We start from the raw sequence: 14,849 nt of genomic DNA on the forward strand, positions 1-14,849 counted from the left end.
AGGGGGGGTGCTTATTTAGTTTAAATCAGAACTTTCACACTCAATAGAACTAGTCAAAAAAGGAGAAAATAATCTGTGGCTGAAAATTAAAAAACAAACCATACTGACACCTCAAAATCTCTTCCTCTGTGCAATTTATATTCCCCCAACAGAGTCCCCTTACTTTAATGAGGACACCTTCTCTGACCTAGAGAGAGAAATCAGCCACTTTCAGACTCAGGGGCATGTCGAAGCCTGGGTCTGTGCATTGTCAACGGTAGGCTACGGGGGGACTCCCTTGGTCGCTACACCTATAACTCAGCTCTTGGCAGTAGCACTGTGGACTGTGCCATAACAGATTTGAACTTGACCTTTCTGAGAGCCTTCACAGCCAAGCCACTGACACCACTTTCTGATCACAGTCAAATCACAGTCTATCTGAAGAGAACAGAAATACCCAACATTTACACAAAGCCTGGGAAAATGTACAAAATCAAACCCAGCTACAGATGGGGTAAAGACAGCTCTGAAAATTATCAAAGCTCAGTTACACACTTGGAAACCCAATCACTCCTGAACTCATTTCTATCCACAAATTACCCACACGATAAAGAAGGCATGAACCTGGCTGTATACCACCTAAACAATATATTTGACCATGTAGCTCAAATTTCAAATTTGGCCACCAGTAAAAACAAACAAAAGAAAATAAAATCAGATCATTGGATTGACTCTGAATGCAAAAAACAGGGGAAAAGCCTGAGAAAATTATCAAACCAAAAACATCAACAACCAGACAACCAAGATATTCGCATTCAGTATACTGAATGGAGGTGAGACAGCTACAGCAGGACAGGGAGACATACCAGAGGGAGTTAGCCGTGCTGACAGGAAAACTGCAAGACAGAGAGAGAACAGTGCAGGACCTGAGGGAGCAGCTACACTCATTCTGCAGCCACAGCCGTTACCCCACAGTGAGTCCCGCCCAGAACCACCAGGGCCCCCCTGTACCCCCAGAACCTGCAACCCCATCCACACCCACAGACACACCCACCATCTTACCCACGCAGCCAGAGACACAAAATGCCTCTACTGCACCAAACCCTGAGGAGACTGAAATCGTGCTCCTCGTTGATTCAAGTAGCAAATTTATTGATGAGAAACAGCTTTTCCCCAGACACAGAGCAAAGAAGATATGGTGTCCAAACACTAAAAAAGCCCTAGAGCTGCTGACGGAATCCAGGCTTGGCTCTCCCAGTCATATCCTGATTCACACAGGCACAAATGACCTGAGAGCACAGCAGGAGAGGGTGGCTACTTCACTCAAGGGGGTGATAGAGAAAGCCACACACACCTTCCCCAACTCTAAAACTGTCTTTTCGACCCTCCTGCCCAGAAAAGATTTCCACCCAACAACAATACATAAGGTGAATGCGGTCATCTCTAGAGAGTGTGCCCTGCGGCCTAACGTTCATCTGGCCCACCATCCCACCCTTGGTTCTGACAGCCTGTTTGACCACGTACACTTGTACAAAGAAGTGGTGCCCATGTTTGCTAAGGCACTGAAGAATGCTGCCCTGGGAAAAGATCCAGCCACCGCCCGCAGCAGCGAGAGACGACCCCCCAGCACACAGAGACCAGCGCCACGTACCTCTGGACCTGCCCGCAGACAATCAGCCAGGATGCCCCAACCAAGACCAGGCTACTGTCTACCACAGTACCCGCCCCAGCACCCACAAATGGAGCCACCCCAGCGCCCACCACAGTACCCGCTCCAGTACCCACCAATGGAGTCACCCCAGCGCACACCACAGTACCCACTTCAACGCGCACCGATGGAGCCACACCAGCACGGTCAGCCCAGGATCCCTCAGCGACGGCCCGGACACTTCCCCCCAGGACACAGCCCACTCAGACCAGGCCCACCCCCTCCACCCTGCAGCCCAGCGCCGGCCCAGCAGCAGCTCCAGCAGCCAGGTGAACTGAGCTATGCCCAGGCTGTCTGCAGACCAGCAGCCCCTGCCCGCAGTGAGCTGGCAGACATTCAGCAAATGCTGAGCCTTATCTGCTCCCACCTCATGGGATAGGTAATGCGGTAAGGAACCAGAGAACCTTAAAAATCTCTGGGTTACCAAAAACTCTGTATGTCAAAATGTTAAAAGAATGATAAGTTGTTTGTGTTCAGATAAAATTATTTTGTAGGATTAACCGCCTTTTGACTCGGTTCAGGCTACATGAAAATATTGATGTTATATATTTGTAATAATAATAGGCCTAATTATTATTGTTATTATTCCCTGTTACCACTTTACTGAACACAATTTTCTCATAAACAGAGTTTGTCTCATCTTAAAAAAGTACAAATGTCAAAATCTGCAATAACAAAAATGAAATCACTTAGTATTTCCATGTGGAACATCCAGGGCCTAAACTCTTCAACATTTGGTCTGAAGAGCAGAAACCCTGACTTTATTCAACAAATTAAAGACATAGACATACTAATCTTACAGGAAACATGGTGTAAAACAGGTCGAGTCACTGGTTGTCCCTCAGGCTACAAAGAGCTCGTAGTACCCTCGGTCAAGTTAAACAAAGTCACGCAAGGCAGGGACTCAGGGGGTATATTAATTTGGTTTAAATCAAATCTAATACAATCAATAGAAATTGTCAAAAAAGGGGAATTCCACATCTGGTTAAAAATTAAGGAAGGAACCATCTCCACAAAAAGTATTATTTTCCTATGTGCCATTTACATCCCTCCCTCAGAATCTCCTTATTTTAATGAATATATGTTCACTAATTTAGAGCAGGAGATCTGCCATTTCCAGGCCCAGGGAAATGTGCTGATCTGTGGAGATCTGAACGCCAGGACCGGAGAGGAACCAGACTTCATCAGCACAGATGGAGATGACCACATCATCAACCAGAACCACCTTAACTTCCCCATTTATTCCCACAGGAATAACTATGACAGATATACCAACAAAAATGGAAAACATCTCTTGCAGCTCTGTCGAGGACTGGGTCTGTACATCGTCAATGGTAGGTTAAGAGGGGACTCTTATGGGAGATACACATACAGCTCACCTCTCGGCAACAGCACTGTTGATTATGCAATCACTGATATAGATCCATTCTCTTTCAGAGCCTTCACAGTCAGTCCTCTAACCCCTCTGTCTGATCACAATCAAATTACTGTATACCTGAAAAGGACAGAAACTAACAACACCTACACACAGCCCAGTAAGCTGTACAACATTTAGAAATCTTACAGATGGGCCCAAAATAGCACAGAAGAGTACCAGAAAGCAACTCAAAATCAAGAAATACAATCACTCTTAGATAACTTTCTGGTCACCACATACCCTCACAATAAACAATAAACAGACCTGGCAGTTCTACACATAAATTACATTTTTGAAAAATTGGCCTTTATATCCAATCTGAAATCCAAAAATAAACCAAAAAATGTGAAACAAGAAAAATGGTTTGATACTGATTGTAAAACCATTACGAAAAAACTTAGAACGCTATCCAATCAAAAACACAAACAACCAGATAACCAGAATCTGCACCACAGTTATTGTGAAACTCTAAAACAATACAAGCAAACGCTCAGAACCAAAAAGGAACAACATATAAATAACCAACACTGTAGTTGAGGAGTCCCTAAATTCCAACAGCTTCTGGGATAACTGGAATTCCCTCAATAAACCCAATCAAGAGGAACTAGCTATTCAAAATGGGGTTATATGGGAGAACCATTTTGAGAAACTCTATAGAAAAATTATAAAAAATACAGAACAAAAGGGTATATACAAACAATTGAAAAATCTTGAATTTGCAATTAAAGACAACCAGAGTCCTCTGGACTTGCCCATTACAGAAAAAGAATTAGTGGAAAAGCTGCAGGCCCTGCAGCCTAAAAAAGCCTGTGGACCAGACGGCATTCTAAATGAAATGCTGAAATACACAGATGACAAACTCAAGAGGGCCATCCTAAAACTGTTCAATCTGGTTCTGAGTGTAGGCTATTTTCCTCACATCTGGAACCAAGGACTCATTACCCCTTTTTTTAAAAGTGGAGATAAATTTGACCCAAACAACTACCGAGGCATTTGTGTGAGCAGTAATCTGGGGAAGATAATATGCAGTATTATAAACACAAGACTCCTGCACTTCCTTAATGAACACAATGTCTTGAGTAAGAGTCAGATTGGCTTTTTACCAAATCACCGAACAGGTGACCATATTTACACCCTACACACCCTAATAGATAAACACGTCAACCAAAACAAGAGCAAAATATTTGCTTACTTTATCGATTTCCAAAAAGTTTTTGATTCAATCTGGCACGATGGTTTAATGTATAAGATTTTAGAAAGTGGTATAGGGGGTAAAACCTATGATGTAATCAAATCAATGTACACAGAAAATATTTGTGCAATTAAAATTGGAAACAAACAAACAAAATTCTTCACTCAGGGGTGTGAGGTGAGACAGGGATGTAGCTTGAGCCCAGCGCTGTTCAACATTTACATTAACGAATTGGCCACAATGTTGGAAAAATCACCAGTCCCTGGACTCACGCTACTTGATAAGGGGATCACATTTTTGCTCTATGCAGACGATCTGGTTCTGTTGTCACCCACCACACACGGGTCGCAGCAGAATCTAGATTTGCTGGAACATTTCTGCAAGACCTGGGCTACTATACTATGCCATTAAGAGACAAATGGATATACCAATTGGGATATGGCTCAAAATATTCAAAGCTGTAATTGAACCAATTGCACTATATGGCAGTGAAGTGTGGGGTCCGCTTACAAAGCAAGATTTTGCTCAATGGGACAAACACCCAACTGAAACCCTACATGCAGAGTTCTGTAAAAATATCCTCCATGTACAGAGGAAAACACCGAACAATGCATGCAGGGCAGAATTAGGCCAATATCCATTACTCATTAACATTCAAAAAAGAGCCATTCAATTTTGGCAACACCTAAAAACCAGCGACCCCCACTCATACCATTACAAAGCCCTGCAATGCCAAGAGTTGAGCAAAGAAAAGAGCCCCCTCAGCCAGCTGGTCCTGAGGCTGAGTTCAACACTAACCCCAACTAATACCTTGCAGCCTCAGGACAGCTCCACTCCAACAGAACCAATCAGAGTCAACCAAATTATAGCACAACAAAAACAAAATTATATTTCCCATTGGAAAATTCAAACAAAAAATCAAAGCAAATTAACATGCTATTTGGCCCTAAAACGTGAATACACTGTGGCAGACTATCTGACCACAGTGAAAAATTACAAAAGCAGAAAAACATTCATGAAGTACAGACTCAGTGAGCACAGCCTTGCCATCGAGGCCGGTCGACACAGGCAGACTTGGCTGGCCAAAGAGGAGAGGCTGTGCTCACACTGGAACCAACAGCAGATCGAGAAAGAGCTGCATTTTCTCACAGAATGCGAGAAATACCAAGTAATTTGAGAAACCTACTTTCCAAAATTCCAGTTACAATACCCAAACTTCCCAACCCTGCCCGAAACACAGCTATTACAAATCCTTCTTGGAGAGAAGGGATGTTGTGTAAATTTGGCCGCAAAGTACGTGTCTACCTGCCACAGAATGAGAGACAACAGCGACTCTTCAATCTAATTTTACTGTACTGTTTTTATTTTTTGCTTTTTTTGTATTATCATTTGTTATTGTTATGAATAATTGTTGTTATTATTATTACGCTTTGGCAATATATATTTTAAAATATGTCATGCCAATAAAGCATTTTGAATTGAACTGAATTGTGAGAGAGAGGGAGAGAAAGAGAGAGGGGGAGAGAGAGGGATAGGGAGAAAGAGAGGGAGAGGGAAAAAAGGAGAGAGATAGAGGGATGAGAGGGAGAGAGAAGGACAGAGAAACAGACAGATGGATGGTTTCACCAACGGAGGAAAGACTCCAGATTCAATTAGACCTTCTTCAAAAGTTTTACCCTGGCAGTTAACATGAACAAAACTAAAATATTAATCTTGCAAAAAAGATCCAGATATCAGGGAAGACAGCACATATTTAGATTAGGACCAAATGAAATTGAACATACACTTGATTACATCTACCTAGGCCTTAGAATCAATTGTAAAGGAACATTCAACATGGCAGTGAAGGAACTAAGAGACAAGGCACGCAGGGCTTTACTTGCCATAAAAAGACAAATTCCTTTCGAAATTCCAATCCGAATTTGGATAAAAATATTTGCATCAGTGATAGAACCAATTGCCCTTTATGGCAGTCAAGTGTGGGCCCACTTGCAAGTCAGGAAGTAGATAAATGGGAAAAACATCCAATTGAGACCCTGCATGTTCAGTTTTGCAACTTCCTAAAAGTCCATCGGCACACAACAAACAATGTATGCAGAGCAGAATTAGGCCAATATCCCCTTCTGATTAAAATTCAAAAAAGGGCAATCAAATTCTAGAAACACCTAAAACTCAGTGACCCACACTCTTTCCAATGTAAAGCCTTGCAATACCAAGAGTTGAGCAAAGCTACCAAACTGGTCTTCAGCCATCCTGTTCCATTAACACATACCAACACTTTAAAGGCACAAGACAAGGTCCAAACTACACAACATATTCCGCTTAAACAAATTTCCTCAAACCTAGAAGACAATTATTACATTTATTGGCAATCTAAAACAAAATCACAAAGCAAGATGCAATTCTACTTGGCCCTAGATCAGTGGTTCTCAACCTTTTTTGAACAAACACCCCCTGACCTCATCATGATCCTCTTGAGAGAGAGAGAGAGAGAGAGAGAGAGAGAGGGAGGGAGAGAGAGAGAGAGAGAGAGGGAGTGTGCATTATTATATATATAAACATCAGTTCATTCAATGCAATAAATAAAACCGCGTTTATTTTATCTATAAAATAAAAGCTTCACAGACTGGCTGCATGGAAAACATTTTCTCACTGATAGGAATCTGAATGTACAATGAACACTCTTCCTCTTAGATATCAAACCCCTATAAAGAGAAACAGAAACACACTCTCTACTTACTCCAGTTTAAATGGAAATAGAAACACACACTCTGTACATACTGTGGTGTCTCCAGTTTGAGTGGAAATAGAAACACACACTCTGTACATACTGTGGTGTCTCCAGTTTGAGTGGAAATAGAAACACACACTCTGTACTTACCGCAGTGACTCCAGTTTGAGTGGAAATAGAAACACACACTCTGTACTTACCGCAGTGACTCCAGTTTGAGTGGAAATAGAAACACACACTCTGTACTTACTGCAGTGTCTCCAGTTTACAGTGTGGATTCTCCATTGCAGCAGAGAGCAGCTCCACTCCTGAATCCTGCAGGTGATTCCCTGTCAGGTCCAGCTCTCTCAGGTGTGAGGAGTCTGAGCTGAGAGCTGAGGCCAGCGCAGCACAGCATTCCTCTGTGAGTTTACACCCAACCAGCCTAAGCAAGAAGGGGTTTGGACAATGTGCTTTTTACAAAGGAAACATATGACTTTATGGAAAGATGCAGCAATGATTTTCACATGAAATATTAACTTCATTAATGCTTCACATTTCATGGAATGTTTTGTAATGATGCCATTCATTGCTTGTAAAGAAAATACCACTTTAGATGAAGTGACGTATATGAGTACTTCCAAAATCAATTTTATAGCATTTTCTTACGTTATAATTTACTTTATTTAAATCAAAAAACGGCGAGAGAGAAAGAGAGAGGGAGAGAGAGGGAGAGATAGGAAGGGAGAGAGGGAGATATAGGGAGAGAGAAAGAGGGAGACAGAGAGGATAGAGAAGGACAGAGTTGGAGTGAGAGAGAAAGGAAAGAGAGAGGGAGAGAAAGAGAGAGGGAGAGAGAGGGAAAGAGAAAGAGGGAAAGACAGAAAGAGAGGGAGAGGGAGAGAAAGAGAGAGAGAGAGAGAGGGAAAGAGAAAGAGAGACAGAGAAGTAGACAGGGAGGGAGGGAGAGAGAGGGAGGGAGGGGGAGGGAGAGATGGTGAGGGAGAGGGAGAGAGAAAGTGGGGGAGAAAGGGGGAAAAAGATAGAGAGAAAGGAGGAGAGAGAAAGAGAGACGGAAGTAGATAGAGGGAGAGAGAGGTGGAGGGAGAGAAAGAAAGAGAGAGAGAGGGAGGGAGGGAGAGAGAGGGGGAGAGGGAGGGGAGAGGGAGAGAGAGAAAGGGATAGAGAGAGAAGCAGAGGAAGAGGAAAAGAGAGAGGGAGGGAGGGAGGGAGAGAGAGAGGGAAGGAGGGAGAGAAAGGGTGAGAGAGGGAGGGAGAGAGAGATGGACAAAGGGAGGGAGAGAGGGGGAGAGAAAGAGAGAGAGGGTGAGAGAGAGAAGGAAAGAGAGAGGGGGACAGAAAGAGAGAGGGAGGGAGAGACAGAGAGGGATAGTGAGAAAGAGACGGACAGAGAGAGGGAGATAGAGGATGAGGGGGAGAGAGAGAGAGAAGGAGAGAAGGACAGAGAGAGAGAGGGGGAAGAGAGAGAGAGGCAGAGGGAGAGGGAAAGCGAGAGGGAGGAAGTGAAGGAGAGTGACAAGGAGAGAGAGAAGGAGATATAGTTCTTTCAATGCTGTCAATAAAACCCCGTTTATTTTATCTATAAAATAAAAGCCTCACAGACTGGCTGCATGGAAAACATTTTCTCACTGATAGGAAACTCATCTGTTACATCTGAATGTACAATGAACGCTCTTCCTCTTAGATATCAAACCCCTATAAAAACCTGTGTTTCCGCTATGTACATTATGTGGCGGCAGCCCGTCGCTACTAAATTATTGCGGCCGCTGCTTCAGAATTGGGGCAGTCGCACAATAGTAGTCTTCCGGTTACCATTACTTTGTAGGCCTTTCCTAAATAATAAACCCGCTAAAGTGTCTCAACCCGCTGGGCGGCGCTCGCTTTATCAATAGACAACGTCTGAGGTTATTGTAGCCCATACGTTTAACTCCATACAAGTCTACAGTTGTGCTGATATACAGTTTAACGTAGTCGAATTGTTCCTCCAACTTCGTGGTGTGCTGGTGCTGATCGGACAGCGCATTAATCGTCTGCGAGTTCTGTCAGCTGAGTTCTGTCAACATCCTGAGGTAATCGATCTGAGGAGACAGCCCAAAGTCGCCGACTGGAAATTTGAAAGGTAAGTGTAAGCGAAATGTAGTCTAATAAGAACTGAAGTAGACTATAGACGTTGTCATAGAAGTAGTAATGTTAAAGTAAAGAACTGTGTTAGATTATTGTACGTAAAGTGCTTGTTTTCAGGCTCCCGATGTTTTCACTAAGCTGTTAACTAGTGTTATTCAGCTAGAGAGAATCCACTTGATTTAAATGAGTAGCAGCTAGCAGCTTGCTCACTCTCGCCTAATTGTTTACCAAATATTCCTCATTTCGTTTATTAGGCACAATCAGCGCCACACAAAGATATACACTTTAAAAAATATGACCAAAACCCTTGTTGGTGTTAATCTTATTAACCCAGCTGATACTATCCTAGTGCTAACGTTAGTGAACTTATCTCAATGCTTGTGTTAGTTGTGTCAGTCAGACTAGGCTGACGTTAACCAACGATGCTTATTGTTTATTCATGATTTCATTTTCAGATGAGTTTGTTGAAATATTTTTCTAAGAAGAGGAAGACACCCGATGAAGATAACAACCAAGTAAGTTGCCATAGCTGACATTTGAGAGGAGCGCAGTAGTTTCCTGTAGCCTGTGTGCTTGTGTGGCTTGTTTTGTATTAGACACACACCTATAAAAAAAAATAACATGCTACTAGCATTATTATAGGGCCTGTAAGGAGCTGCTGAATGTGAATTAGTCCATGTTAACCTTTTTCGCTATATAAAAGGTGAACTGTCGTGCTTATGCCCCGGTAAATATAAATATCTCTTATTAACCCATAAGAGACGTGACAGAAGTAGACAGGCAGGAATAGCAGAGGTGAGTGGAGGCCAAAGTGCAGCACAGGGGCACAGTATAGACCAGGGTGGAGAGCACAACAGAGCAAAAGACCGCAGTGTACCAAGAGAGAGGGCGGAAAGAGAGGAGAGCTGCTTCAAAAAGAAAACAAAGCACAGGCTTTCAGGCTGGCATTCTGCATGGGTGGACAAGCCAAGGTTCCATACCTGGCTGTTCCACACAGATCATGGCGAGTACTAAGCATTAGGCTATACCATATCATGCAATTCTGCGATTTTCAATGTAGTGTCTTATTAACAATAATCAACAATTGACACTTTGGTCTGTCTGTCTCTACAGGAATGTTCTGCCGTTTATGTCGCCAGCATAAACAGGCACCAAAAAGCGGAGGCCCAAACCAGCCCTTTATTGAAACAGGCTGTCAACTCTACAGACAAAGTGTGAAATCACATGCCTTACTGGCACAAGGTAAAATTCTTGCAATCTCTGTGGCTATTGGGCTGGAGGTGGATGAAAGCACAGATGTATCTGTGAAAAGGCAGTTGGATCTACATATTCGGTATTAGCCATTTGCAAGGACAATTATTAATGATTGGACTGGAGTAAACATTGTGTAATGCCAAGAATGTCTTTTTCTAATGTTTTTAGATATGTGGACAAAGAAGGGCAGCTCTTCAGTCAGTTCCTAGATCTTGTGAATGTTGCAGATGGGAAGGCAGTTACTGCTGTGGCAGCTATAAAGGAAGTGTTGCTCAAAAAGCAAATTCCAACCAAAAACCTCTATGGCTTAGGAACAGATGGAGCGGCTGTAATGACTGGTAAGTGACTGATGTTAAAAGTGAAAACAATTATTGTTTGTTGTTGCTGCTCCAAGGCCTTGTTATGACCTGGATATGGATATTGCATATCTTGATTTGATTACTTTCTCCGTCCTTGTAACAGGAAGACTAAACGGTGTTGCAAAGCAGCTACAGGATGACTTCCCCTGGTTGATGCATGTTGCATGTGCCGCTCATCGCCTCACCCTGGCATGCAAGGATGCTACAACAGAGGTTCCCTACATGTCTACCTTCAGGGACCATTTGCAGCAGCTCCACCTTTATTTTCACAGCAGTGCCAACAGAACAGCTATTCTGACAGCTGCATCAGAGTTCTTGGGCCTTAAGGGCTTAAAAGTGAAAGTGAGATTACAGAAAACACACTTGCAGATTTTAGTTCTGGCCATTGTTCTGTATTCCTGAAAGCAATGTCAATGCTTTTAGTAATCTTTTACATCACAACAATATTTTCCAGGAAGTTAAGGACACACGGTGGCTATCGCAACACCTAGCAATCATCACATTGCAAAAAAACCTCTGTGCTGTCCGATCTGCCTTGGCTGAGGAGATTGAGATTAATAAATGCCCAGGAGCCAAGGGCCTGTATGGCTTCTGCTGTACTTATTGGTTTGTGGCAGCAGTGTACTTACAGGCAGATGTTCTGCCACATTTAGCCCGGCTGTCCAGGATTTTCCAGAAAGAGGGGGTTAACTTCCTGGCCATCAAAGAGCAGGTACTTTTCACATGTGTCTCATAATTTTAAAGCTGTGAAACTAAATAGTAGGCTGTTCAATCACTGCTTATTGCATCGATAGATAGATAGATAGATAGATGACTAAACGAAGCATTGTAACTACTTTTATCAGGTTCCAGTCAAAATGGCATGCCTGAGAGCCATTAGAGATGCTGGTGATCAACAGCTCCCTGGCTCATTCTTGGCCAAACTTCATCACAATCTGGACAACCCTGCAGGATTAGGTGCTTTTGACATCAGCCATGAGGAGGAGAGAGACAGGAGAGGCAGAGGCGAGGTGGAGCAGACAAGGGAAGTGTTTTGGTCCCGATTCAGGACACAGGTACATTTGTTTTGGGTGGTTGTACTACCAGGCAGTCTCAGAAAAACAAAATAACAGGCACAGATCTTAAGTCTTTTTTGTGGAAGTAAATTCCAATCAATCAATTAAACTGATAATTTCTTTTGTGTCATGTTTAGGTAATGGAGCCTTATTTAGATGGCCTCCTGGACAACCTCGACCGAAGGTTCCAAAACCTTGACATAATGGGAGCCTTTCACGTGTTGGGACCACAAGCAGCCAATGAAGATGACACCATCAATCTACAACATGTCAAGACTCTGTCAGCAAAATTCCTGCAGCAACCAGTCCATCAAACACTCCAGGAATGGCCATCTTACAAACAACATATCCTGACTGGAGCCTTCAAGGTTAATGATGAAAGACAGAGTAATCAACAGATTTTATCAATAACACAATTGAAAACCCTAGATTAATGGCCTTCTCTTTCTTTTTGTGTAATATTTCAGAATATGGATCAGCTCACCATGATGAGCAAACTGGCGTCCCAGCACGATGAGTGGAGTCAGATCTACCCCTCCCTAAGCAAGTTGGCTGCAATCGCTCTCACAGTGCCCATTGCCAGTGTTAATTGTGAGAGAGATTTCTCCACAATGAATAGGGTAAGACAGTTCTAATATGAAAAAAATATCAATGTCAATATCCCTCACTCCACTCATGCTATTCTATGTTCATTTCGTTTGTCATTGATATAGGTGAAAACAGACCTGAGGAACAGGCTGCAGGGGGACCATCTGGCAGCATGCATGCTGCTAAGCATCAATGGGCCCCCACTGAAACAGTTCCCATATGACCGGGCCTTAGAACTGTTTCTCAGAAAACAACGAAAAATCAAATGCAGTCAGCAAGGCTGCAAGCTTTGCCACTGAGGCAGACATATGCTACATGCATTGATTTTACATGCGGCGGCGTGGTTTGATGTTTGATGTCCTGCCCCCGCTGCTTAAAAAAATCCTAGAGGAAATACTGAAAGAGAAACAGAAACACACACTCTGTATTTACTGTGGTGTCTCCAGTTTGAGTGGAAATAGAAACACACACTCTCTACTTACTGCAGTTTCTCCAGTTTACAGTGTGGATTCTCCAGTGCAGCAGAGAGCAGCTTCACTCCTGAATCCTGCAGCTCATTGAAACTCAGGTCCAGCTCTCTCAGGTGTGAGGAGTCTGAGCTGAGAGCTGAGGCCAGCGCAGCACAGCATTGCTCTGTGAGTTTACACCACCGCAGCCTAAGCAAGAAGGGGTTTGGACAATGTGCTGTTTACAAGGGAAACATATGACTTTATGGAAAGATGCAGCAATCTGATTTTCACATGAAATATTATCAAAATGCTTCACATTTCATGGAATGTTTTTAATGATGCCATTCATTGCTTGTAACAGTACATTTTATCAGAGTAATCAAATTGCTGTAAAACTGCACTCATATTTTCAAAAAAGGAAATATCACTTTAGATGAAGTAACATATCTGAGTACTTCCAAAATCAATTTTATAGCATTTTCTTACGTTATAATTTACTTTACTTAACTCAATAACGGAGAGAGAGAGAGAGAGAGAGAGAGAGAGAGAGAGAGAGAGAGAGAGAGAGAGAGAGACAGGGAGAGAGAGAGAGTGAGAGACAGAGAGAGAGGGAGCGATAGGAAGGGAGAGAGGGAGAGATAGGGGAGGAGATAGAGAGGGGGAGACAGGATAGAGAAGGACAGAGAGGGGGAGAGAGAGGGAAAGAGTGAGAGAGAGAGAGGGAGGGAAAGAGAGAGGGAGGGAGAGAGGGACAGAGAGGACGGGAGAGAGATGGGGGAAGGAGAGAGAGAGGGACAGACAGAGACAGGGAGAGAGAGAGGGTGAGAGGGAGGGAGAGAGAGAGAAGCAGAGGAAGAGGGAGAAAGAGAGGTAGGGAGGGAGAAAGATAGACAGAGAGAGAGGGAGGGAGATAGAGAGGGAGAGAGAGGGAGAGAGGGAGTGAGGGAGGTTGAGAGAGAAAGAGAGAGAGAGAGATGTACAAAGAGAGAGTGTGAGAGAGAGAGAGGGAGTGTGCATTATTATATATATATAATCATCAGTTCTTTCAATGCTGTCAATAAAACCCCGTTTATTTTATGTATAAAATAAAAGCTTCACAGACTGGCTGCATGGAAAACATTTTCTCACTGATAGGCAGAGGTGTAAAGAGCACTAAAATATTTTACTCAAGTAAAAGTAGTGTTACTATGGTGAAATTGTACTAAAGTAAAAGTAAAATTACTTGTGTAAAAATCCACTCAGTTAAAAGTAAAAAGTAACTTATTTAAAATTTACTTTGAGTAAAAGTTACTTAATTGCTTTTTTTTTAACTGTGTGGTTGGTGAGGTGCAGATAGATTGTCCTCTACGACCTTTCCCAGGCAATGCAGACAGGGCAAGAGCATGTATATAACATGTTATTTTTAATTACAGTTCACCTTTATAAAAAAAGTGCATCAACAAATTAAATTAAAACATAAAATAAACATTGCATAAATATTTTTAAATGGAATCAAAAATAAAAGTGATATAAAATAAAGTGCATTAATAAAAAGTAAAATGAAATAAATAAACATGAAATAAATACAATTAAAAACTGAAATAAAAAATAAACATGATATAAAATAAAGTATACTAACAAATTAAAATCAATTGTCTCCTCAAGGACATTAACTCTTGTCATTGGATTCAAAACACGTGTGGCGACAGACTTAATGAGACCAGTCATTGAAGTTTCTAAAAGCCTGAGCGGGTCTCCTTGCTCAGCTTCAAAAGCCTTCACAGCTGCTTGGACCTCTGATAGAACTGACCTTAAAAATGTTAGGTATAGTACATTCTGAGGGTCACTGTACATTACAGAAAGTGTCTCCGCCATGTAGCAATGCTCAGAAGACTTTGTAAGGCCAAAGTGCAGCTTCAACTCATCCCACTGGTTCAGGATGCAGTCAACTGCGGGCTCAATGGACAGCCACCGTGTTGCACACACCTGAGTGATTTGCAGGGGCTTTTCTCCA

The 14,849-nt window shown here is 42.6% G+C and overlaps 1 protein-coding gene across 2 annotated transcripts in view; it reads right to left on the reverse strand.

Annotated features, from left to right (window-relative positions):
• The window catches only part of LOC118794241 (NACHT, LRR and PYD domains-containing protein 12-like), a 52,002-nt gene that overhangs the window by 19,046 nt on the left and 18,107 nt on the right, over positions 1-14,849 (reverse strand). For both annotated transcript variants that reach the window (XM_036552453.1, XM_036552452.1), the window contains exons 8-9: positions 12,890-13,063; positions 7,278-7,451 (exon numbers count right to left, since the gene is read on the reverse strand). In XM_036552453.1, coding sequence (XP_036408346.1) covers positions 7,278-7,451; positions 12,890-13,063 — 348 coding nt within the window. The remainder of the gene's footprint in view (positions 1-7,277; positions 7,452-12,889; positions 13,064-14,849) is intronic.

The sequence above is a fragment of the Megalops cyprinoides genome, chromosome 19 (assembly GCF_013368585.1).
Source record: "Megalops cyprinoides isolate fMegCyp1 chromosome 19, fMegCyp1.pri, whole genome shotgun sequence".
Taxonomy (NCBI): Eukaryota; Metazoa; Chordata; class Actinopteri; order Elopiformes; family Megalopidae; genus Megalops; species Megalops cyprinoides.